The sequence below is a fragment of the Drosophila simulans genome, unplaced genomic scaffold (assembly GCF_016746395.2).
Source record: "Drosophila simulans strain w501 unplaced genomic scaffold, Prin_Dsim_3.1 Segkk87_quiver_pilon, whole genome shotgun sequence".
Taxonomy (NCBI): Eukaryota; Metazoa; Arthropoda; class Insecta; order Diptera; family Drosophilidae; genus Drosophila; species Drosophila simulans.
The window spans coordinates 799,696-825,904 of NW_025416883.1; the positions used below are offsets into that span (position 1 = coordinate 799,696).

Consider the following 26,209-nt stretch of genomic DNA (forward strand, 5'->3'; position numbering starts at 1 on the left):
CTGATTCGATGTTACCGTTGAGTTTTCAAAAAATAGCGATGAAGGGTAAGAACTTGATTTTCGCTTAGTGCTAACGAAATTATAAAACTGTTTCGGATCCTGTGCAAACTGGAACTTACAACGGTTTAAATAATTTTTGTAGCACTGAGCATTAAGCACGGTAAAGTTTAACCGAGCGCTTAAATATTTACAAAGCATTGACTGAGAACCGGTATTTTTAAATTTCATATAGAGTCTGGACTATACATTTCTTAGGTGTGTCAACTCTTTATTAAACCAAGGAGGTTTAGAGATTGACGGATAGTACATCGGAAGACAAGAGACAAAAAATGATTTAATTGCGGTATAAAACATATTAATCGCATCCGCCATTATGTTGCAGGAGTAAAGATCGGACCAATTAAAGCCAGCAATAAAATTGTTTAGCCTCCGAAAATTTGCCTTGCGAAAACAGGGAATTCGATTTGTTGACTTCTCTGAATTTACTTTTAATACCGTACCTAAGTCGACTTCCACCTCGAAAGTAGGATGATATGGATCTTAAGGTTGAGTAAGAGGTGCTACCCTGGACAGAAACATACTTTCAGGACTTGTTACAATACATAGATCCAAGAGGGTTTCGAATATAATTAACTTACGACAACGATAAATCGAGAAAGCCGTCAATAAAGTCATGTTGTGCTGAAGGGAGAAGGATATTCGATTGTTTTTCTGGGGACCACATTGTGCCAGGTATATTAAAATCACCTAGAACTACCAATTGGTCCCTGTCAGAAAGTTTATTCAAGATGGACTGGATAGCGGACAGATGATTCTGATATTCTGAGAATTCAGAAGACGGTGGAATATACGAGCACGTAATATAAACTGATCTGCCGGAAAATGACATCTTTACGCATATGAATTCTGAGTTACGGGACTCGACAAAAAGTAACTCCTCCGACGCGAGGGTAGATCTAACCGCAATTAAGACTCCACCTCCCCGTCTGGAGGGACGGTCAAACCTATATATAGTGTACAAGTTAACACAATCACCAAAAAGACGAAATATAGTCGTAAGCCTCAAGTGTTTTTCCTATTTACAGATTGAGCTTTACCTAAAAGAAACTGTACCTTGTTATTAGTAGATTAAGCTTTAGAGATAAGAACTCTTGCTATACTTAAGTCAGTCGATTTTGGGAGATTAGAAGCGTCGGTCATCGCCACGTACTTACAATTCGCCTCATTAAGTGCAGACCGCACAAGCCCTATTGTAATTAATAAACCTACACTAATAAATATATTGAAAATCTATTCAACAATAATTGGCGCCCAAACGGATATAAAAACCTACGATAACTGAATAATTATAAATAAATAACAAAAGGAGGATCCGGAGACAAAACCAGCGGCATTGGCTAATCAACTCTAACCTAAAAAATAAAAATTTCCTGATTACATAAAATATAATATTAATTACCAAGACCATCTACCTTAAAATTGTTTGTTAAGCACTATTATTATATTGTAAGTATTGAACGAATTAAAAATACCAATACCTTCTTATTACATAACCTATGCAAAGCGTATTGATAATAAAAATACATGAGTGACAGTGATAACCTTTTAGACGTCCTCGTGTCAAGCTTAGATAAATGGTCAGCGCACCAGGCAAGTAGGCAAAACAGTGCAGAAAAAAATAATAAGTCATCAGATAATTGGTGGTCAAAAACAAAGACAACTAGCGAAATGGAATTTGAAGCTCAGTTAAAAGCGATCGTAGAGAGTGCCGTTGCCGGTGCGCTCGCAGTCCAAAAACAATCATTTGAAAAGCAATTGCAGGAGATGAATGAGCGAATCGGGAAATTAACAGTGAACACCCCAGAGGTGGAAACTTATGTAGATGCTGAAATTAGACCAGGTGTTGTCTGTAACGAGCCTCTAGATATAATTAAATCTCTGCCAGATTTTGATGGCAAAAGTGAAACATATGTGTCGTGGAGAAAAGCGGCTCATGTCGCTTTTAAAGTTTTCAAAGACTACGAGGAAAGTTCAAGTTATGCGAAATAAAATAAAAGGTCCAGCGAATACAGTATTGGCTTCTTTTAATACTCCGTTACATTTCAAAGCAATGATCAGCCGTCTTGATTTCACATATTCTGACAAAAGGCCGATCTATCTAATCGAACAAGAGCTATCAACTTCGCGACAGGGAGACATGACTCTTACTGAATTCTACGATGAAGTCGAGAAAAAACTGACCCTACTTACCAACAAGACAATAATGACATTTGATAGTGCCTTGGCGATGTCACTGAATGAAAAGTACAGGGCGGACGCGTTACGTGTATTTGTAACCGGAGCTAAGAAATCGTTGAGCGACATTCTTTTTGCAAAAGGTCCAAAAGATTTACCAACTGCTCTCGCTTTAGCGCAAGAGGTCGAGTCGAACCATGAGCGTTACCAATTCGCCCTTATTTATTCTAAAAATATTGGAGACAGGGGTCAGAAAATCGAACAAAAGCACAGCGATAAGGATAGAAATTCAATCATGCCCATGCAAACTAAAAACCCATATTTTAGCAAGCGCCAGGTGCATACTTATGATAACCAGGAAAGACAAGATCCAGTCCAGTTTACAAATCCTGATGTATCCATGCGATCTAGAAGAACTGGAAATTTTGGACAAGCTCCATTTCCGACTCAGGGAAATATTTGGCCATCCCAACAGCAAAATTATTGGCCATCTCAACAACAATATTCTTGGCCATCCCAACAACAAAATTCATTTCAAACACAAAATCAATTCGCATCGCAACCCCAACAGCAAAACACAAGTCAGGCTCAGGGACATTTTGGGTATGCGCAGGCATCAAAAAGACCAACGAGTGGCAGTGCAAGGTTTACAGGGCCAAAACATCAGAGGATCAACCACTTACCTCATGGTCAATGTGAGGAAGACACAGACGGTTATCAAAAGGAGGCAGAAGCGGAGGTTGATGATTATGAGGACGAACTAGTGAATTACGATCATGTTCATTTTTTAGCCACAAATCCCTGCTACCGTACATAGAAAGAGAGATAGCAGGGAGAACCATAAAACTTTTGATTGACACCGGGGCTTCGAAAAATTACATACAGCCCCTCCCTGAATTAAAAAACATAATGCCGGTACAAAATAAATTCACGGTAAAATCGCTTCGTTGCAACACCGTCAAACAGAAATGCTTTATTAAGATATTTAACACATCTGTTCAATTATTTATTCTTCCAAGTCTCTCTAGTTTTGACGCAATAATAGGACTTAACCTTTTGAAACAGGGAAATGCAACGTTAGATTTTAAGAACAAAACGTTGAATATCAACAATGAAGTGGAATCTATTCAGTTTTTGAGATGTGACAGCGTAAATTTCACCAACATAGAGAATATTGTGGTTCCAAATCAGATATCTAATAAATTCCATACAATGCTTCGAAACCGATTGGCCGTCTTTGTGGAACCGGAAGAAACACTGCCGTATAATACCAACATTGTTGCCACAATACGTACTGAGGACGACCAACCCATTTACTCAAAACTCTATCCGTACCCCATGGGCGTATCAGATTTTGTGAATAAGGAGACAAATGCTTTGTTAAAGGACGGAATTATCAGGCCCTCGTCGTCACCTTACAACAATCCGGTTTGGGTAGTCGATAAAAAAGGTACAGATGAAGAGGGAAATACTAAGAAAAGGTTGGTTATAGATATTAGAAAACTAAATTTAAAAACAATCGACGACAAGTACCCTATACCAAACGTAGTATCCATCTTGTCAAATTTGGGAAAGGCCAGGTTCTTTACAAGCCTTGACCTTAAATCGGGTTTTCACCAAATTCTGCTCGCAGAAAAGGATAGGGAGAAAACTGCCTTTTCAGTAGGAAATGAAAAATACGAGTTTTTCCGTTTGGCTTGAAAAATGCCCCAAGTATTTTTCAACGTGCTATTGATGATGTTCTTAGGGACCGTATAGGAAAGTCATGTTATGTTTACGTTGATGACGTAATATTATTTTCAAACGGAATTGAGGACCACGTAAACGACGTTGCTTGGGTACTAGACAGACTGTCTGAGGCAAACATGAAGGTTTCTAAAGAGAAATCGTTTTTCTTAAAGGAAAGCGTCGAGTATCTCGGATTTATGGTGTCAAGTGGAGGTATCACAACCAGTCCTAGCAAAGTAGAGGCTATTCAGAAATATATTCAACCTACTAATCTGTTTAGTGTTCGATCGTTTTTAGGGCTAGCAAGTTATTACCGCTGCTTTATTAAGGACTTCGCCTCTATTGCTAGACCACTCACTGACATTCTGAAGGATGAAAACGGAACAGTTTCCGCAAGCCAGTCTAAAAAGATACCAATTTCTTTCGATGAAAGACAATGTTCTGCTTTTGATCAACTAAATAGGAAAATCAATACTTGCAATCAATAAGCGTTTTACTACATACTTTAATATCAAAAATATCTGAATGAACTTTATTATAAAATTATAATTGTTATACTTAATTATTGTGAAAACTTTAGTATTAAAACTGTAACTACCTCTTAAGTAGATGAGAAGAGTAGAAGAGGGAATTAAGATCTATCAACGTAGTATCTGCTAAAGACGTAAAGATGCGGCAACTATTTCTGCGCCTGGGTTCTGAAACGACGAACTGAATAATATCTGCCATCAGACGCCATCCAGAGTGCGTTCAACAAATACGTTTTGATGGTCAACTAGTTCAACCAAAATCAGCATCATCGTCGTCAACAAGTCGACGGTTACAATAAAGATTTTTCCAAGTTCGCTACGATCATCTCCAGAACCTTGTTACGAACCCATGACATGGAGAATCAACAGCATTTACGAACTTCTCGGATCATCCAGATATGCAGAGCTGCCTTCCCTTCGATGGTTTAACGCAGTACCAAGTTGGCAGTATGGTAACTTAGTGGCAATGAGTAAGCTGTAAGCACAACCAATGTTAGTGTTGCCAATTGTAAAAAGTCTGTGGACAGCCTTCGTCTTAGAAGGGGAGGAGTTAACACAATCACCAAACAGACGAAATATAGTCCTAAGCCTCAAGTGTTTTTCCTATTTATAGATTGAGCTTTACCTAAAAGAAACTGTACCTTGTTATTAGTAGATTAAGCTTTAGAGATAAGAACTCTTGCTATACTTAAGTCAGTCGATTTTGGGAGATTAGAAGCGTCGGTCATCGCCACGTACTTACAATTCGCCTCATTAAGTGCAGACCGCACAAGCCCTATTATAATTAACAAACCTGCACTAATAAATATATTAAAAATTTATTCAACAATAATTTACATACATATAAACACTTTCTGCTGTATCAAGTTAATTCCTAAGAATCACAACATTGTCATACAAATATATTTCGCATTGTGAATGTATTTTTACCACTGTTCATGCCTGTCACATTATTAACATGTTTTGACCACGGCGCTTTCAAGACGCTGCTGCGCAATGAGTTTGGTAAATTGTGAGGTCCTTCTTAGAATTTGACTAATACGTAGAATATTACTGGCGCCAAAGTGCCGTTACGAGTGAGGCGACAGCGTTGTCGCGCTGTCACGAAGAATAAAGACAGCAGGCAGTCGATAGCCCACATCAAACACAACAGCAAGACCTTTTTCCTTCTCGAAAACTTTACAGCGACATTAAGAAAAGCGAAGCCCAAGTCAAATTAGACCCACCTACAAACTGCATTAATACCTACCCTTTGACTCCCCGAAGGTAAATCGTGGTCAGGACACAGAAAGATGGACAAGCAATACAAGGTGGATATCGATCCGTGCAGTGGAGGAACAAGGACCTGACGTGGTTGAAGGGGTCAGTGGAGTCTGAAAGGGACAGTGGAGTGAGTGGTGGGAAAAGGTGGTCCCAGGCCGAGAGTTGCCTTAACGTATGGATGATGACATCATAATAAAATTCGAGCCGGCTACGCGATCCGCGATCAGCGAAGGAGTCAGCCGTGAAAACACAATAAAGCGACTATAATCAGAACTTCTATCTTTTCCTTGGTCAGGAAATCACACAAATCATAAATGTGGTGGGACAAACACACAAACTCTCTGAGCTAGCCGTTGCAACTCGTAGCGAACAGAGACAAGAAAAACAGTTCGTTACATCTGGCGCACAACGGGATTGTCCTGATCAAGGAGGCAGCACGAGGAGACCAATTCATGCCCAAGGAGCAGGAGGAGCGTTAGGTCGGAGACGACTTCTAAAGAAGGGAGGGGGAAGACGATACTGAGTATCACAACCTTCAACTCGCGAACAGAAAAGGAAACCAGGAGGAGCAAGCTCGAGCCAGAAGAAGCTGTTTGCACCCGCACTACGGGTACGATCGCCGGCCGTTTATCTTTAGATAGCAAATGAGTCGATGATTTTTTGAACAATTAGAACACCTCCTACTTACCACAACCCAGCTTTGGCTGGGTTTTTAGCGAACTCCAGAATAGCGAACTCCAGAATATGTATCCGGTGTTATACGGTCACAGACGGTGGATTATTAATTATTTTATTCGTTTCTTTTGGCCGAAACTCAATTGAGGTGTGGCACTTTACGAGTGAAGACGGTAGCGCGAATATGCTCGAAGCCTCGTTTGCCGTAAATATATTTTGTAGGCGACAAATATGATGGCTCTATCTGCATCACTACGGGACCAGCCGCCTAAAGAATTCCTTAGTGAAAAGTTAAGTGGGCTCTCCACAATGACTTATGAAAGTTAATACTTTATAAATGAAACACTTCAAAGTAATTTCGGTGTTCTTTATTTAGATGTAAGATTGTGCCGGCGTCGGCGACAGTTGTAGCGGCGACAAAGCTGCAGATTACAAGAAACTGCTGAGTGAGAAGTTTTGGCAAATGGTCAGCAGCGGATGGCGTGTTCGCTGCAGAGGCAGTGGAAGCGGAATTTAAGTTGCACGTGCCTTGCTGAGGAAGTTATCCAGACGATCAGCTTTTTATTACAATGTAGCGAGCTGAGTTGTTGTTGTGCAATTTTTGTAGTTAACCCCTCCCTCCTTAATTTCTGCTTGTCTTCAAGCAGGCATCAGAAATATGGAATGTTGTTGAACTGTATTTGTGGATCAAGCTCCGGAAGTTTTTTTGGTTGTACCTCCTTTGGTTTATTGCCTTGGTCAAGGTCCTTGATCTGCGAACTAGGGGCCATCTTTAGTATAATATTCTTCTTCTTTCGACCGTAGGCGCGAAATATCCAAATAATTAATAAAACAAAACCAAATAGCGAGATGAGGGTGACCCGATTTATTGTTGTTTGAACATTAAGGTGATTTAGATGTTCAGTGTTGTTGATGTGGACTGCCTCGAGTGCTTCAAGTGATAGAAAATTTAGACGTTCAACTTCTACTGGCGTTATTTGGATGATCGGGGTTCCCGGTTTCATTACAGTTACTTCTATAGCACGAAGAGAGTACCGGCGCGAGTCACGCGGTCAGCGCGCAGTCGGAACGGGGTCTGAAGGCGGAGGAGTAGGAGACAGTTAGTGAGACAGCACGATCGCGTACGGAAGAAGACCGAGCGTCGGAGTGTTAACGGAAGGAGCTCGAAAGTGAGAACGCACGGTCAAGTCAGAAGGAAAGAAACAGTGCAAGCATCGGGCGGCAAGAAGTCCGAAGGACACGGAAGGACGGTCACCACAAGCAAGTAGAGATCCTGGGAGTGGAGGAGAAGGATCTGGCGTATCGCCAGAAGGATCAGTGGAGTCAGTGGCCAGCAAAGGTGGTCCCAGGCCGAGCGTTGCCTCGCCCGTGGACGATACAGCCTGCACCATAACATCCTAAGTCCGTTCCGGCCGGCAGAAGGACCTTCAGAAGGGAAGGCAAGAACTTGGCGTGTCCGTAAAGGTCAGTGGAGACAGTGGTCGGTACAGGTGGTCCCAGGACAAGCGTTGCCTCGCACAAGGATTATACACCGTGCCCTACAACATCCTAGTCCCGGCCGGGCCGACTCGTCGTCCACGTCAAGGAGTAATCAATACCACGGAGGCAAAGCGTTGCAGGAGAAACACCGCAGGAGTAGTGAGATCTCCGAAGAAATAATATATGAAACAGTATAAACAGTATATATTAAACGGTTATACTAAGAACCCATTGCTTTTCCTTGGTCGGGCAATCACACAAATCATACATTTGGTGGGACGAACGCACAAACTCTCTGAGCTAGCCGCTGCAATCCGTAGCGAGCGAAATAAGAAAATCAGTTCGTTACATCTTACATCACGGCACCATATTTGAATGCTGTCTAGATCAGAATGTAAGTCCAAATGGTGCTAAAAGTCCTTGTACTGAAGGCATAATTTAACATCGTCTGCGTACATAAATACACGCGAATGTTTTATTACTAAGGGGAGGTTGTTAATAAATAAGGTAAAAAGAAGCGGACCAAGGTGGCTCCCTTGTGGGACACCGGATGTGACTCGGAGAATAGAAGATAAAGAATTTTTAAAGAGGACTTGTTGTGTCCTGCCATTCAGATAGCTTAAATTCCAATTTAGAAGATCAACAGGGCCTAATAGATCAAGTTTCCTTACAAGAAGGTAATTATTAACAGAGTCAAATGCTTTACTAAAGTTAGTGTAGATGACATCTGTTTGAAGATTATTTTTGAAATCCTGTATTACAAAAGAAGTTAGCTCCAAGAGGTTGGTGGTTGTTGATCTGCGTTTCATAAAACCGGTGATATGATTGATCTACAAAGGTGCTGGAAATGAGGAGTGATAACATTTTCAAAAAAGTTTTGGGATAGCCGACAATTTAAAGATTCCTCTGTAATTGCTTGCATCCAGCTTGCTACCTTTTTTATGAAGAGGAATCACAAAGGACTCCTTCCCTATATGAGGGAACTGTTAAGATTCCAGAGATAAGGTAAACAGTTTCAGTAGAGGCTTGCACAAGGCTTCCGCAAAGAGTCTGAGCACACAGCCAAGGATTCCATCGGGACCTGGCGAATAGACCGGTTTAACACGCTGAAGATCGTTAAGCACTGAGCTTTCCTTTATAGTGGGGCAGAATAATAGATGGCTGTTCGGAATAAGGTAAAGTAGAATATGTTGTTTGAAAAAACTTGGCGAATAGATCGGCTATTGCCTGATTCGATGTTACCGTTGAGTTTTCAAAAAATAGCGATGAAGGGTAAGAACTTGATTTTCGCTTAGTGCTAACGAAATTATAAAACTGTTTCGGATCCTGTGCAAACTGGAACTTACAACGGTTTAAATAATTTTTGTAGCACTGAGCATTAAGCACGGTAAAGTTTAACCGAGCGCTTAAATATTTACAAAGGATGGACTGAGAACCGGTATTTTTAAATTTCATATAGAGTCTGGACTTTACATTTCTTAGGTGTGTCAACTCTTTATTAAACCAAGGAGGTTTAGAGATTGACGGATAGTACATCGGAAGACAAGAGACAAAAAATGATTTAATTGCGGTATAAAACATATTAATCGCATCCGCCATTATGTTGCAGGAGTAAAGATCGGACCAATTAAAGCCAGCAATAAAATTGTTTAGCCTCCGAAAATTTGCCTTGCGAAAACAGGGAATTCGATTTGTTGACTTCTCTGAATTTACTTTTAATACCGTACCTAAGTCGATTGCCACCTCGATAGTAGGATGATATGGATCTTAAGGTTGAGTAAGAGGTGCTACCCTGGACAGAAACATACTTTCAGGACTTGTTACAATACATAGATCCAAGAGGGTTTCGAATATAATTAACTTACGACAACGATAAATCGAGAAAGCCGTCAATAAAGTCATGTTGTGCTGAAGGGAGAAGGATATTCGATTGTTTTTCTGGGGACCACATTGTGCCAGGTATATGAAAATCACCTAGAACTACCAATTGGTCCCTGTCAGAAAGTTTATTCAAGATGGACTGGATAGCGGACTGATGATTCTGATATTCTGGGAATTCTGAAGATGGCGAAATATATGATCTGTCTGAAAAAGACAGCTTCACACATAAGAAATCGTCCAAAAGTAACTCCTCCGACGCGAGGGTAGATCTAACCGCAATTAAGACTCCACCTCCCCGTCTGGAGGGACGGTCAAACCTATATATAGTGTACATACCTGGGAAGACTTCGGAGTTAAGTATCTCCGGATTTAACCAAGACTCTGTGAGCACTATAATATGGGATGCAAATGAAAGACTATCACAATACAATTTGATTAATTTGCTACGCAAGCCTCTAACATTTTGATAGCAGATAGTAAGTTTTGTAGTTAGTTTTTTGAAGAGGAAGAAGATGAAGAGGCGGATGGTGCAGTGGTCTGGCCACGTGAGGGAAGTTTAATTCCCACGGGCACCTTTTTCTTATTTTTGATCTTAGCTTCAAACTCTTTTATCACCATACTATCCGGCCAAAAATCATCCGAACATATGGTCGAAAAGAGCTCGTTTGGGACAGTTATCTTGAAAGATGATATGTCCCTAGCGTAAGAGAAGTTAAATTTTTCCACTTTTATATTATCGGCTTTTGTTTTGTCTTGTATATAAGACAATACATCCGACGATGTTTGATCATGGGAAAGCTGAGAAACAAAAATTTGTTTCTTTAGTGGATCCACCGCGAGGGGTTTTGGCGCTGCAGATTGTATTTCTGAAGCGCCAACTTGTGGTAGTCCGGACTCAATGTTCCCTTGTGGTGGTAAACTAATCGAGACAGGTGGAATCACTGGTTGAGAAACCAATGCGGACAATTCGGAATTTTTAGCAATCACAGGGTGGGGTCCATCCACAGCTGATTGATCGGATTGCTCCGAATCTTTATTAGCTGCCGATCTTAGCAGCATATGTGGATTTGCTGCGATTGACAGCTGATCAGTTGTGGAGTCCTGTTGATCATTTGCCCGTGGTTGCGGGGCCTTAGGCAGCCTACCACCAGCGGCTTTTTTGCGCTTTGGAGATTCATCTAATAGCTTAAGGCCATTAAACTGTGAATTAAGCGCGGAAAGAAGATCATCGGCTCGACGAAAACTATCTCTAGCTACGCCAAAACTGTTGATCAGTTCTTTGAAGCCACCTTTAGTTTGGCGCATAAACGATTTCATCTCGTTCGCAACCACAAGGCAAGCATCACAACAGTAATTTAGATTTTTACCCTTTGCTAGGTCATCACTTGTACGGCCATTAAAACCAGCGCCCTTAGTATGCACCATTCTATCACATAGCCAACAAGTCATTTTTGGCTGCTCAGGTTTTATAACCTGGCAACAATTTTTATAAAAGCAGACAACATTTACGGTTTCCATGTTTAACTGAAATCAGACCACTGTGCGTGCACGAAAACACAAAACCAAAACTTTCAAGCCAGCTGTTAAAAGAACCGCACGAGAGCAGTCTGCACGCTGAGAAATTTAGATTTTGTGTGGGAGAGCGAAGGAGAGAGAGAGAGAGAGTGAGAGCGAAAAGTGTAGTTTATGTGCATGCAAAAAACAACACCAAACACCACTGCGAACAACGCACAAAAAGGGAGAGTAAACAAAACAAAGAGACGAAAAATGCAAACTACTTTGTATATTTGTTTAAACTACTGCACAAATCACAAAAGAATCACTCCCGAAGCGAACAGATCTTTAATAATTATGTTTAAATATATGATAATTAAAGAAAATTTTTTAAAAACCGCGGCTGGTTTGACAAACACAAAGTAAAAACCGGGGAGCAAAAAAAAAACACCACAACGAGTTCTTTGTGCCTATGGGAGTGAAGCGTCCGCTTCTTCTTTCTTAAGCACTTTGGTAAGTCTGCGAGAAGCTGCTTTTAATTTACTCTTTGCGCCAGGTGATCTGTGCTCCTGCCACTCCATTCGATGTCGTCGTTTTTCAAGCACAAGCATTTCAATAAATCTACTTGTCCTGTTAAACTTTATACTGCATGCATGGTTGTCTTGTGGAGTTGACGCTTTTGCTGCTGTGACAAGTATTGATTTTATATCACCAGCAAATTGACCAATGTCTTGCTCGGTTTCCAGGGGGCTAGAAAAGCCGGTATGAGAACAAACATATTTTTTGTACCTCGCCCAGTTGGTCCTATTGCTTGTAAGCCTACACGGTCTTTCGATGTGTTGTAGCTGGTACAAAAGATGAAAGAGTACCGGACAGTGATCAGATGAGAGTTCTGGAAGTGTAATTATTGATTGGGATATCCTTTTTGTGATGGCAAAGGCAATCAAATCTGGAAGCTTCATGGGATCTGCTGGCCAGTATGTAGGCGCTCCCGGGGAAACATAGTTAAGTTTGTGTTGCGGTTTGATGATTGCGTTGTACGTTTACAGTACTGTGGGCATCGCTGCAAGCCACGCAGATGGTGCAGTACATACTGTAGCTTATATATAGGATGTACTTCATTTTTGTTGTTTTTCTGACTCGATGGCCCCAGTTCGACTTTAAAGAGTGTCTGCGGCTCTTTGTTCCTGTTGAGAATGTTTATCACCGTTTTGGCGTTGAAGTTCTTCTCCTTTAGTGCCGCGATAATTTCGGGTGCTGTCACTGATGACTTTATTCCTTTAATGACAACCTGCAATCCTTTTGCACTTTTCAGCTGGTAGGTAATTCTTCCCAGCTTCGTCCAGAAACTTGGTCACTGATCGGTGCCTAGACTCATCCTGAGTCTGCACTTTCGTTTCTTGTATGTTACCCTTAGTAAGAGGTATAACATGGAACTTGCTTTCTCCGATAATTGCAGCTAGCTTGTTAACCAGCGCACTTGATGTTTTCTCACGTATATATATTGGTGGGGGCTTTATCTTCTTCTGCCCCTGCTCCTGCACTTCGCAGTCATCCAATAGTGCAAACCTATTTGATTTTGAGTCATTGGAGGCGTTGGCTCGATTTATTTTCGGCTGATTACCAGCCTGCTTGTGTTGTGGGCTTAGCTTTCGCTTTGGATGTAGCGATCCAGCCCTGTTTCATAAAGTTTTTTGTTTTGTTTTGTCGGTTTTGAGCATAGATTTGATGTTGGTGCTGTTGCAGTTGTTATTGCAGTTATTGTTGCTAAAGGTGCAGTTGCAGTACATATCGTGATTGCTGTACTGATAGCTAAAGAACTTGACACCGTTTGGAATGGGGAGAGCTTGGGAGATACGCTCTCAGTGCGTTCGGGTTCATTTCGTGCAGTCATAAGCAGTGGTGAGCACGACCGCAATCGTTTGCATTTTGCAGGTGCTAGGTCATTGACCGGGTGGATGATTTTGAGCTCGCGCGCGTCAGACACGACACATCACTGTCACATTGTTCCGGTGCAAAGAGAGTCGGCGCTCGTCTTGCTTTTTTTTGCCGCTGGGCGCGCAATTAGCAATTTAACATTGCCAATAGCGTCTCTTTCGCTTTCGATTTATTTATATGTTTCATATTATTAAATCAAGTGATTTTATACGGAGCTCGATGAAAGCACGTCTTTTCACTCTGGAGGTTCACGCTTTTTTAAATTTGAGTTATTTTATTTTATCACTCTTACACATTGCTCTGTGCAGCTATAGATTTTGCATTCCCCTTTGTGCTATGTTCCTCTCTCTCAATAGAGAGCGAGCACAGCTCTTTAAATCTTTATTTTGTGAAACTTGCTCATTTACCTTCTGCATAGCAAAGTCAGTTACAAATTAAGTGTTGAACACACCGGTACTGCTGTGATGCACTTTAACTCTTTATCGGTTCGATACGGGCACTGCCGCCGTTCTTTTTATACATTACAGCCCTGTGTGGCAAAATTTATTGAAATAAAGCTGAAATATTGATTGAAGCATTAACTTTACCGTATTGATTCTGACAGGAGTTTCGGCAATTTTGATCTTGATCGTCATTCATATTAGGGCCAAGATGATAATGATGGTAATAACCCCTCCAAAAGATATGTCGACTAGGTGTGATGTCGTCTTCAGTAAACTTATCGTATTGATGTTATTGGCATTTAATTCTTTCATCAGCTCCAATGATAATTTCTCTTTGACTTGGGTTATGACCACTTCAGATTGCAAGATTGCCGGCATTAGCTTGGCGTAGACGGTATCTTTAGGTCCGAATTTTTGTCCCTTTGCTTCTATGGTGGAATTGTTGTAGGTTACGAGAAACGTACCATTGAGGTTGGTGGTCCTCCCGTAATGATGGTCCCTGGTAGCAACACTTCCACCTGAGGGACGTGTTGGTTATTTGTTCTGGTGCAGTTGGCAGGTTTCCCTTTTAGTAAGTTTGGTAGGCAGGGCGTATTGATTATTTCTCTTATATTTCTATGTTTACAGATAGTTATTTCATTGTATTTATTACAGTTTACAATTTTTGAGAAAAGTTTTTCCTTACATTTAATTATATTTTCGCTTTCTATTTTATTGACATATTGTTAGATTCTAACTGGCTTAATCAATATCTCGCTGCAAAGTGCGGAATTTGTTATGGGAAATTTTATGACGTATATAAACATTGCTCGCTGTACTTCTCTCCGTTATATGCATAGCTTCTTCGAAATTGACATATGGCATTTGATCTATTTCTAGTACCTTCTTTATCTGTCTAATTTCATCATCGCCTAATATAAGAGGACTGGATTGGCATGCTGAGATTCAGCATTTCTTCTTTTAGCATTGGGTCTGGAACATATTGGTGGTACTCATGTCTCTTTGTGCATTTCCCTCATATTTGAGACTGTTGGTAATGCTATTGGTAACCTGGATAATGTTATTTATCTTTTCTATTATAGCTATTTTTAAAATTACTTGGTTATTATTGTTTGTCAATACTCCGGTAATCTTCTCCTGTATTATATCGAAATCCCTGCTATCTGGAGATCCGGCTAACCATTTCCATTCGCTACCTAAAATTTCGATGTGCCTTTTCTTCTTACTTTTAACTCTTAGATTGTCGATTAATGTTTGGGATTTCTTAACTTCCTCCATAAATAAATAGTATTGGGTCATACGATTTTAGTTTGCTGTGACGTTGATTTTTTCAAGAGTGTTCTGGTATTGTTCGAGATCAATCACATGAATTAATCGAAAATTTCCTGTCTGTACTTTTTCTAGTCCAGTCGTCAGCGTTACTATTTCGGAATTGGTATTGTCAATTATGTGTACTTCAGCTGTGCATGCAGCCAGTAAAAACCTGTAAATGAAGTTTCAGTTTCGTATTAGTCCTTTGTAAAAAACTCTTCCTGTTTCTGTCAAAACAGTTGTGTTCCTGTCCTCTTTTACTATTTCCTTCTTGTATCTAGATGACAGCTTTGTTCCCAATCTTTTGTTGTTCTTTACGTAAATTTCGTCACCGGCCTTATAGGTTTTTACAAAGTCTTTTGTTTCGTTGTGGAATTCTAAATCTTTCTCCTTATTATTTATTATTTTTTCAATGGTTTCTTGTCTGGTATAGAGTAATTGAATTTAATTATAGATCTGCTTATAATATCTCTTATGGAGCTATGGAGTTTTTCTGCCTTTTGACAACTCATGACTTCAGTTAAGGTTGAATGGAAAAGTTCGATTTGTGCGTTTGCTGTGCTATGGTAGGGTGGAGTTTTATACACTTCTATATTATATTTCTCCTGCATTATTCTCATTATTGGACCTGAACTTTGCGATTTTTCGTTATCTATTACCACGATTTTTGGTATTGTTTTACATGTTGGGTCGCACTACATTTTACGATTTTCGCTTGCGCATATTTAGAAAATTTATCAATCGCGGTTAGGACAACTTGTTTACAGGTCAAGTACAGGTCGATGTGGACAATTTGACCTGGACATTGGGGTATAGGTGTTCTCTGTATTTCGGGTTTATTCGGATGTCTCTCGTATTTGTGTTCTTTACAGACTCTGCATTCTTTTACGATTTTCTCAATATTATATTTCTAATATTTGCTGTTTATTTTCTTTTGCACTACGATGAGCTCTTTTGTGTTCGTTAATCATTCTATTTTCCTGATCCGTTTCGTCCGTTAGGTCAGTCAAAATTTTTTATGAAAATTTGGTCCTGAATATACTAAAATGCTGCGGGTATATTTCTTGTGTCTTGTGCTTTCGTCCGAGTGTCCATTTATAACAGAAGGGTTTAGTCGTTTTTTGAAGATTTCAACGATTTGATTCTTAAAGACGTTTAGTGGCTCCGTAGCCACTGGAATTAGACTTTCTGGCGAGCTATTACTACTGTGAACTGGTACGGTGATGGTGTTTATTTCATCGTTTGTTTGAATGGGTGGTCTACTTAACGCGTCTGCTACTACGTTTGATTTCCCTGGCTTGTGTAAAAGGTCATGATTATATTCTTCAAGGATTGCTTTCCAGCGCTTCATTTGGTCATTCCTAATTTTGGGACTTGTGGCATACGCGAGTGATTCTTGGTCTGTGAAAATCTTTACTTAAGTGGAACTGTAGAGGTAATTGCGGAGTGTCAGTACCGCCCATGTGATGGCACGCATCACTTTTTTGTTTGGAGCGTAGTGCTCCTCGGCTTTACTCAGAGTTCTTCAAATAAACATTATGGGTCTATCTTTTTGGGAAAATACTGCTTGATTACATGATGTCTGATGATTACATAGTCTGAGGCGTCCGTTGTCAGTTGGAATTCCTTTTTTAAGTTAGGGTGAATTAACATAACTTCCTCAGATGCAAGAGTTTTCTTTAGCTTCATAAAAGCGTCCATTGCATTCTCATCGAGACTCATTGGAGTTTTGCTTGAAACAGTCTTGGAGATTCGGCCTCGGCCCTCCTCCCCTCTTAAAAGGCCTGAAAGGGGTTTAGCCAGTTTTGCGTAGTTTTTTATGAAACGCCGATAAAACCCTAAAAGTCCCAAAAAGGATCGAAGGTCTTTAAGTGTCTTGGGAATAGGGAATTCTGCGATAGCTCTTACTTTTTCTGGATTTGTTTTAATTCCACCATCTGCTATAAAAAATCCCAGGAATTCTATTTTTTTTAATTCGCACTTGCACTTAACTTAGCCTTCATATTTGCCTCGTCTAAAGTTCGGAAAATTTTACTAATGTCGCTTGCATGCTGTTCTTCTGTTTTGCTAAATAGGATGATATCGACTATATAGACGAAGCATCTTACACCGACGTTGTCTCTATGTCGGATTTCCTTGAGGGAATCTGATGGAAACCGCTTTTTAAATCTATAACGGAAAAGAACCAGTTTTTTCCTAACTGAGCAAGGTCAAAATTAATGTCTGGGATCGGGTACCTATCGGGAATGGTGGCCATATTCAACTTCCTATAATCAATCACCATTCTGAAATTTTTTGTCCCGATGCATCTACCTTCTTAGGTACGATCCATATCGGAGAGTTGTAGGGCGATCGTGATGGTCTTATGACTCCATTTTCGAGTAGCTCTTGTATTTGTTTCCCTACTTCTTTCCTGAGTGCTTCTGGATAAAGATAGTGTCTTGAATAGATAGGGTCGGTGTTAGTACTCCTAATCGTTGCTACCACTTTTGTTGTAAGCGTTAATGTTTCGTTTGGGTTATTAAACTGTTTTGGGAATTCTGAGCAGATCTTTTTCATAATTTGTTGTTGATTGTTATTGGAGTGTTCTAGTCGGAGATTGTTTACTCCTTGTGAGGGTTGTTGAATTATTTTAATTTTTAGTTTGTTTGCTATCATTATGAATTGCCTTGAAAATATGTCTATTCCTATTTCTCTTATTGTGTCATTTCCTATCAGCGCCTCAAAGGACTCGAGTGCTGTCAAGAGGAAAAATTTGAGGTTACTGTTTTTGAACCCGAACGGGTTGGCTATTACGTGGTGAGTCACTAAAACGGTGCCGCCAACATATCTTACATGGAAAGGTTTTTCATTTTTTTTTTTTTTTTTTTGGATTTGTTGCATATTTTTGGTGTATGATCATTCCTCGCTCACCGATTATACAGTAAGGAGGAGGATGTTACTCTGAAAAATTAAGACCAACGAAGTAGGATTCCAATGGTTCGTTGTTGTCTAGCTCCTGTTCTTGAACATATTCTTGTGCCTCACTATATTCGGAAGCTGATACTCCCTCAACTTCAGACACATATTGCTCTGCGTTTTCCAGCTATTGCTGTTCGTCCTCAGTTGTCACATGGAAGTTCCTTTGTCTTTTGTCAGTCTGTTCAAATGTCTGCTGTGCCAATGGTCTTTTAGTTATGGTTCCATTAAAAGGTCTGTTCATGTAGTTTATACGTCTTGTCTGCATACTTTGATCTATATCCATTGGTTCCGGCCGCGCTTGGGGCTTTGGAGCCGATGGGCGTGGAGGGGGTGCCGAAAAGTGGTTTCCCTGTGGTTATTTGCTACTTCTGTAATATTGCTGTTGTTGCCGTGGTGGGTTATAAGCCCATCAACAAGAGATCAACGTTATGGCATTGGAGGTTTATAGAGGTACTGCAGTCTTCTTGCCAATTACCAAGAAAGTGGTGCTTAATTCGCAATCGTATTAGTATCCCAGTGCCTCCATGGACCTTGCTATCCGGGTGATTCGTAAAGTAAAATTTATATCCTGGTATTTGGAAGTTGTACTTTTCGGTAAGGTGAGTCTCTGAGAGTAGCATAACGTCAATGTTTCTGTCGGCTAAGAACTGAGCAAGTTCTAGCTTGTGCCGCGAAACGCCATTGACGTTCCAGGTAGCTATTATTAAGGGAGTCATTATCCTGTTTTAGAAGAAACGAGCATTTGAATAAGGATGTTTTGGCTCCTCATAAGCTCTTGCATAGTTTCTTGCATGAAGGTCATGAAGTCTTTCATGCTTTGCTGCATCGAGAGCATAATCGCTTCAACGCCAATAGGCTGCTGTTGCATGTTCTGTGTGTTTATTTGTGTTTATTTGGTGAATTTTATGCTGGATGCTGGAGGTGACTGCTGTCGGTACTTTGATCCCTGATTTTAGTATACTTGCAAATACGAAGGGATGTTAGTTGTAGTCGGTTCCATTACTTTGTGAGTTGTTGGTGTAATACGATCTCGAGCTGAATCCACTCGTTTGTTTAGGCGACTCTTGAGTTCCGTGTAAACAATGCATCCTCGAAAATTGGCTGTGTGTTTTTCGCCACAGTTGCTGCATAACTTAATTGAACTGTCGTTTTCATTCTTAGGACAGTTTACAGTACTGTGGGCATCGCTGCAAGCGACGCAGATGGATTTTAGGGTGCAGTACGCTTTGGTGTGGCCATATTCTTGACAGTTGGTGCACTGCACAGGTTGCCTGCGCTTGTGTGGCTCTACTACAGTTATTCTTCGGTGCAGTACATACTGTAGCTTATATATAGGATGTACTTCATTTTTGTTGTTTTTCTGACTCGATGGCTCCAGTTCGACTTTAAAGAGTGTCTGCGGCTCTTTGTTCCTGTTGAGAATGTTTATCACCGTTTTGGCGTTGAAGTTCTTCTCCTTTAGTGCCGCGATAATTTCGGGTGCTGTCACTGATGACTTTATTCCTTTAATGACAACCTGCAATCCTTTTGCACTTTTCAGCTGGTAGGTAATTCTTCCCAGCTTCGTCCAGAAACTTGGTCACTGATCGGTGCCTAGACTCATCCTGAGTCTGCACTTTCGTTTCTTGTATGTTACCCTTAGTAAGAGGTATAACATGGAACTTGCTTTCTCCGATAATTGCAGCTAGCTTGTTAACCAGCGCACTTGATGTTTTCTCACGTATATATATTGGTGGGGGCTTTATCTTCTTCTGCCCCTGCTCCTGCACTTCGCAGTCATCCAATAGTGCAAACCTATTTGATTTTGAGTCATTGGAGGCGTTGGCTCGATTTATTTTCGGCTGATTACCAGCCTGCTTATGTTGTGGGCTTAGCTTTCGCTTTGGATGTAGCGATCCAGCCCTGTTTCATAAAGTTTTTTGTTTTGTTTTGTCGGTTTTGAGCATAGATTTGATGTTGGTGCTGTTGCAGTTGTTATTGCAGTTATTGTTGCTAAAGGTGCAGTTGCAGTACATATCGTGATTGCTGTACTGATAGCTAAAGAACTTGACACCGTTTGGAATGGGGAGAGCTTGGGAGATACGCTCTCAGTGCGTTCGGGTTCATTTCGTGCAGTCATAAGCAGTGGTGAGCACGACCGCAATCGTTTGCATTTTGCAGGTGCTAGGTCATTGACCGGGTGGATGATTTTGAGCTCGCGCGCGTCAGACACGACACATCACTGTCACATTGTTCCGGTGCAAAGAGAGTCGGCGCTCGTCTTGCTTTTTTTTGCCGCTGGGCGCGCAATTAGCAATTTAACATTGCCAATAGCGTCTCTTTCGCTTTCGATTTATTTATATGTTTCATATTATTAAATCAAGTGATTTTATACGGAGCTCGATGAAAGCACGTCTTTTCACTCTGGAGGTTCACGCTTTTTTAAATTTGAGTTATTTTATTTTATCACTCTTACACATTGCTCTGTGCAGCTATAGATTTTGCATTCCCCTTTGTGCTATGTTCCTCTCTCTCAATAGAGAGCGAGCACAGCTCTTTAAATCTTTATTTTGTGAAACTTGCTCATTTACCTTCTGCATAGCAAAGTCAGTTACAAATTAAGTGTTGAACACACCGGTACTGCTGTGATGCACTTTAACTCTTTATCGGTTCGATACGGGCACTGCCGCCGTTCTTTTTATACATTACAGCCCTGTGTGGCAAAATTTATTGAAATAAAGCTGAAATATTGATTGAAGCATTAACTTTACCGTATTGATTCTGACAGGAGTTTCGGCAATTTTGATCTTGATCGTCATTCATATTAGGGCCAAGATGATAATGATGGTAATAACCCCTCCAAAAGATATGTCGACTAGGTGTGATGTCGTCTTCAGTAAACTTATCGTATTGATGTTATTGGCATTTAATTCTTTCATCAGCTCCAATGATAATTTCTCTTTGACTTGGGTTATGACCACTTCAGATTGCAAGATTGCCGGCATTAGCTTGGCGTAGACGGTATCTTTAGGTCCGAATTTTTGTCCCTTTGCTTCTATGGTGGAATTGTTGTAGGTTACGAGAAACGTACCATTGAGGTTGGTGGTCCTCCCGTAATGATGGTCCCTGGTAGCAACACTTCCACCTGAGGGACGTGTTGGTTATTTGTTCTGGTGCAGTTGGCAGGTTTCCCTTTTAGTAAGTTTGGTAGGCAGGGCGTATTGATTATTTCTCTTATATTTCTATGTTTACAGATAGTTATTTCATTGTATTTATTACAGTTTACAATTTTTGAGAAAAGTTTTTCCTTACATTTAATTATATTTTCGCTTTCTATTTTATTGACATATTGTTAGATTCTAACTGGCTTAATCAATATCTCGCTGCAAAGTGCGGAATTTGTTATGGGAAATTTTATGACGTATATAAACATTGCTCGCTGTACTTCTCTCCGTTATATGCATAGCTTCTTCGAAATTGACATATGGCATTTGATCTATTTCTAGTACCTTCTTTATCTGTCTAATTTCATCATCGCCTAATATAAGAGGACTGGATTGGCATGCTGAGATTCAGCATTTCTTCTTTTAGCATTGGGTCTGGAACATATTGGTGGTACTCATGTCTCTTTGTGCATTTCCCTCATATTTGAGACTGTTGGTAATGCTATTGGTAACCTGGATAATGTTATTTATCTTTTCTATTATAGCTATTTTTAAAATTACTTGGTTATTATTGTTTGTCAATACTCCGGTAATCTTCTCCTGTATTATATCGAAATCCCTGCTATCTGGAGATCCGGCTAACCATTTCCATTCGCTACCTAAAATTTCGATGTGCCTTTTCTTCTTACTCTTAACTCTTAGATTGTCGATTAATGTTTGGGATTTCTTAACTTCCTCCATAAATAAATAGTATTGGGTCATACGATTTTAGTTTGCTGTGACGTTGATTTTTTCAAGAGTGTTCTGGTATTGTTCGAGATCAATCACATGAATTAATCGAAAATTTCCTGTCTGTACTTTTTCTAGTCCAGTCGTCAGCGTTACTATTTCGGAATTGGTATTGTCAATTATGTGTACTTCAGCTGTGCATGCAGCCAGTAAAAACCTGTAAATGAAGTTTCAGTTTCGTATTAGTCCTTTGTAAAAAACTCTTCCTGTTTCTGTCAAAACAGTTGTGTTCCTGTCCTCTTTTACTATTTCCTTCTTGTATCTAGATGACAGCTTTGTTCCCAATCTTTTGTTGTTCTTTACGTAAATTTCGTCACCGGCCTTATAGGTTTTTACAAAGTCTTTTGTTTCGTTGTGGAATTCTAAATCTTTCTCCTTATTATTTATTATTTTTTCAATGGTTTCTTGTCTGGTATAGAGTAATTGAATTTAATTATAGATCTGCTTATAATATCTCTTATGGAGCTATGGAGTTTTTCTGCCTTTTGACATCTCATGACTTCAGTTAAGGTTGAATGGAAAAGTTCGATTTGTGAGTTTGCTGTGCTATGGTAGGGTGGAGTTTTATACACTTCTATATTATATTTCTCCTGCATTATTCTCATTATTGGACCTGAACTTTGCGATTTTTCGTTATCTATTACCACGATTTTTGGTATTGTTTTACATGTTGGGTCGCACTACATTTTACGATTTTCGCTTGCGCATATTTAGAAAATTTATCAATCGCGGTTAGGACAACTTGTTTACAGGTCAAGTACAGGTCGATGTGGACAATTTGACCTGGACATTGGGGTATAGGTGTTCTCTGTATTTCGGGTTTATTCGGATGTCTCTCGTATTTGTGTTCTTTACAGACTCTGCATTCTTTTACGATTTTCTCAATATTATATTTCTAATATTTGCTGTTTATTTTCTTTTGCACTACGATGAGCTCTTTTGTGTTCGTTAATCATTCTATTTTCCTGATCCGTTTCGTCCGTTAGGTCAGTCAAAATTTTTTATGAAAATTTGGTCCTGAATATACTAAAATGCTGCGGGTATATTTCTTGTGTCTTGTGCTTTCGTCCGAGTGTCCATTTATAACAGAAGGGTTTAGTCGTTTTTTGAAGATTTCAACGATTTGATTCTTAAAGACGTTTAGTGGCTCCGTAGCCACTGGAATTAGACTTTCTGGCGAGCTGTTACTACTGTGAACTGGTACGGTGATGGTGTTTATTTCATCGTTTGTTTGAATGGGTGGTCTACTTAACGCGTCTGCTACTACGTTTGATTTCCCTGGCTTGTGTAAAAGGTCATGATTATATTCTTCAAGAATTGCTTTCCAGCGCTTCATTTGGTCATTCCTAATTTTGGGACTTGTGGCATACGCGAGTGATTCTTGGTCTGTGAAAATCTTTACTTAAGTGGAACTGTAGAGGTAATTGCGGAGTGTCAGTACCGCCCATGTGATGGCACGCATCACTTTTTTGTTTGGAGCGTAGTGCTCCTCGGCTTTACTCAGAGTTCTTCAAATAAACATTATGGGTCTATCTTTTTGGGAAAATACTGCTTGATTACATGATGTCTGATGATTACATAGTCTGAGGCGTCCGTTGTCAGTTGGAATTCCTTTTTTAAGTTAGGGTGAATTAACATAACTTCCTCAGATGCAAGAGTTTTCTTTAGCTTCATAAAAGCGTCCATTGCATTCTCATCGAGACTCATTGGAGTTTTGCTTGAAACAGTCTTGGAGATTCGGCCTCGGCCCTCCTCCCCTCTTAAAAGGCCTGAAAGGGGTTTAGCCAGTTTTGTGTAGTTTTTTATGAAACGCCGATAAAACCCTAAAAGTCCCAAAAAGGATCGAAGGTCTTTAAGTGTCTTGGGAATAGGGAATTCTGCGATAGCTCTTACTTTTTCTGGATTTGTTTTAATTCCACCGTCTGCTATCAAAAATCCCAGGAATTCTATTTTTTTTTAATTCGCACTTGCACTTAACTTAGCCTTCATATTTGCCTCGTCTAAAGTTCGGAAAATTTTACTAATGTCGCTTGCATGCTGTTCTTCTGTTTTGCTAAATAGGATGATATCGACTATATAGACGAAGCATCTTACACCGACGTTGTCTCTATGTCGGATTTCCTTGAGGGAATCTGATGGAAACCGCTTTTTAAATCTATAACGGAAAAGAACCAGTTTTTTCCTAACTGAGCAAGGTCAAAATTAATGTCTGGGATCGGGTACCTATCGGGAATGGTGGCCATATTCAACTTCCTATAATCAATCACCATTCTGAAATTTTTTGTCCCGATGCATCTACCTTCTTAGGTACGATCCATATCGGAGAGTTGTAGGGCGATCGTGATGGTCTTATGACTCCATTTTCGAGTAGCTCTTGTATTTGTTTCCCTACTTCTTTCCTGAGTGCTTCTGGATAAGGATAGTGTCTTGAATAGATAGGGTCGGTGTTAGTACTCCTAATCGTTGCTACCACTACCACTACGTTAATGTTTCGTTTGGGTTATTAAACTGTTTTGGGAATTCTGAGCAGATCTTTTTCATAATTTGTTGTTGATTGTTATTGGAGTGTTCTAGTCGGAGATTGTTTACTCCTTGTGAGGGTTGTTGAATTATTTTAATTTTTAGTTTGTTTGCTATCATTATGAATTGCCTTGAAAATATGTCTATTCCTATTTCTCTTATTGTGTCATTTCCTATCAGCGCCTCAAAGGACTCGAGTGCTGACAAGAGGAAAAATTTGAGGCTACTGTTTTTGAACCCGAACGGGTTGGCTATTACGTGGTGAGTCACTAAAACGGTGCCGCCAACATATCTTACATGGAAAGGTTTTTCATTTTTTTTTTTTTTTTTTGGATTTGTTGCATATTTTTGGTGTATGTAATTTTTATTGGAGCCTGTGTCTATCAGCATTTTGATCATTCCTCGCTCACCGATTATACAGTAAGGAGGAGGATGTTACTCTGAAAAATTAAGACCAACGAAGTAGGATTCCAATGGTTCGTTGTTGTCTAGCTCCTGTTCTTGATCATATTCTTGTGCCTCACTATATTCGGAAGCTGATACTCCCTCAACTTCAGACACATATTGCTCTGCGTTTTCCAGCTATTGCTGTTCGTCCTCAGTTGTCACATGGAAGTTCCTTTGTCTTTTGTCAGTCTGTTCAAATGTCTGCTGTGCCAATGGTCTTTTAGTTATGGTTCCATTAAAAGGTCTGTTCATGTAGTTTATACGTCTTGTCTGCATACTTTGATCTATATCCATTGGTTCCGGCCGCGCTTGGGGCTTTGGAGCCGATGGGCGTGGAGGGGGTGCCGAAAAGTGGTTTCCCTGTGGTTATTTGCTACTTCTGTAATATTGCTGTTGTTGCCGTGGTGGGTTATAAGCCCATCAAGGTGCTTGTGGCATATAGGCCAATTGAGGAAAGAACTGTTGCCTAGATGTTTAGAATTTTAGGAATTAAAAGTGTTTCAAACAAATATATGGAGGTGGAACTAGGGAAAAACTCGATTGTAAATAAAGCTGTTCACAATCACATGTTCGCAATGTACATTGGCAAACGAGCAGAAATAATTTTAAGATAACATGATGAAAAAATATTAATAATAAATATTAATATTAGCAAGCAAATAACGTAGAATGTCATACGATGAATGGTCGAAATCAAGATAATTAGATATTTCATATTATTATAGTTCACTTCTAATTCAACTAGGCAAATATTTGCATTACTATTATGACTTTCTCAATTGTTAAAAACCTTCTTAAATATTTTATTAATATTTGCCATTTAAAATATTGAGATATTGTCAATACCAGAAGAAAAGGCTTTTAAAAAAAATTAACCGCTCTATCCGAAGGGGTTTAATTGTTTTGCCGTCGGCAAAATTATATAAAAAAACATTTATAAAATGTAAGTTTTTAAATATTTATCGTTCTTCTCATTTCAGTTTGAATTGGATAAAAACGGTGCAGCGAAACTTGGATCAGGATTGCGTGGATTGGGTACTGATGTGGCTATCATAAGTAGCATGGTTTTCTTGGCCCAATTTCTTTTATCCTTATGTATGGGAACTATTATTAAAATATCGGGAACTACAACAGCTGTTATTGGTACCGCCAGTTTTCTTAGTTTTTGTGGTGCCTTGTCCGCTACACGAATTATGTATTTAGATCTATAAGCATACTACGAACGAAATAATAAACTGAAACATATAGCTTGCTTAAATGTATTTTTTTATAATTATATATTTTTATAATCTTTAAACATGTAACAGTACATGTAGATTTAATTATCTATTTCTTTATAAATGGAATCTGTAACCATTTAAGGTATGTTGCT

The 26,209-nt window shown here is 39.6% G+C and overlaps 1 protein-coding gene across 3 annotated transcripts in view; it reads left to right on the plus strand.

Annotated features, from left to right (window-relative positions):
* The window catches only part of LOC27207425 (proton-associated sugar transporter A), a 135,454-nt gene extending 109,359 nt beyond the window's left edge, over positions 1–26,095 (plus strand). For all 3 annotated transcript variants that reach the window (XM_039298337.2, XM_039298336.2, XM_039298335.2), the window contains exon 8: positions 25,818–26,095. In XM_039298337.2, coding sequence (XP_039154271.1) covers positions 25,818–26,048 — 231 coding nt within the window. In that variant the 3' untranslated portion in view covers positions 26,049–26,095. The remainder of the gene's footprint in view (positions 1–25,817) is intronic.
* The last annotated feature ends 114 nt before the right edge of the window (positions 26,096–26,209 follow it).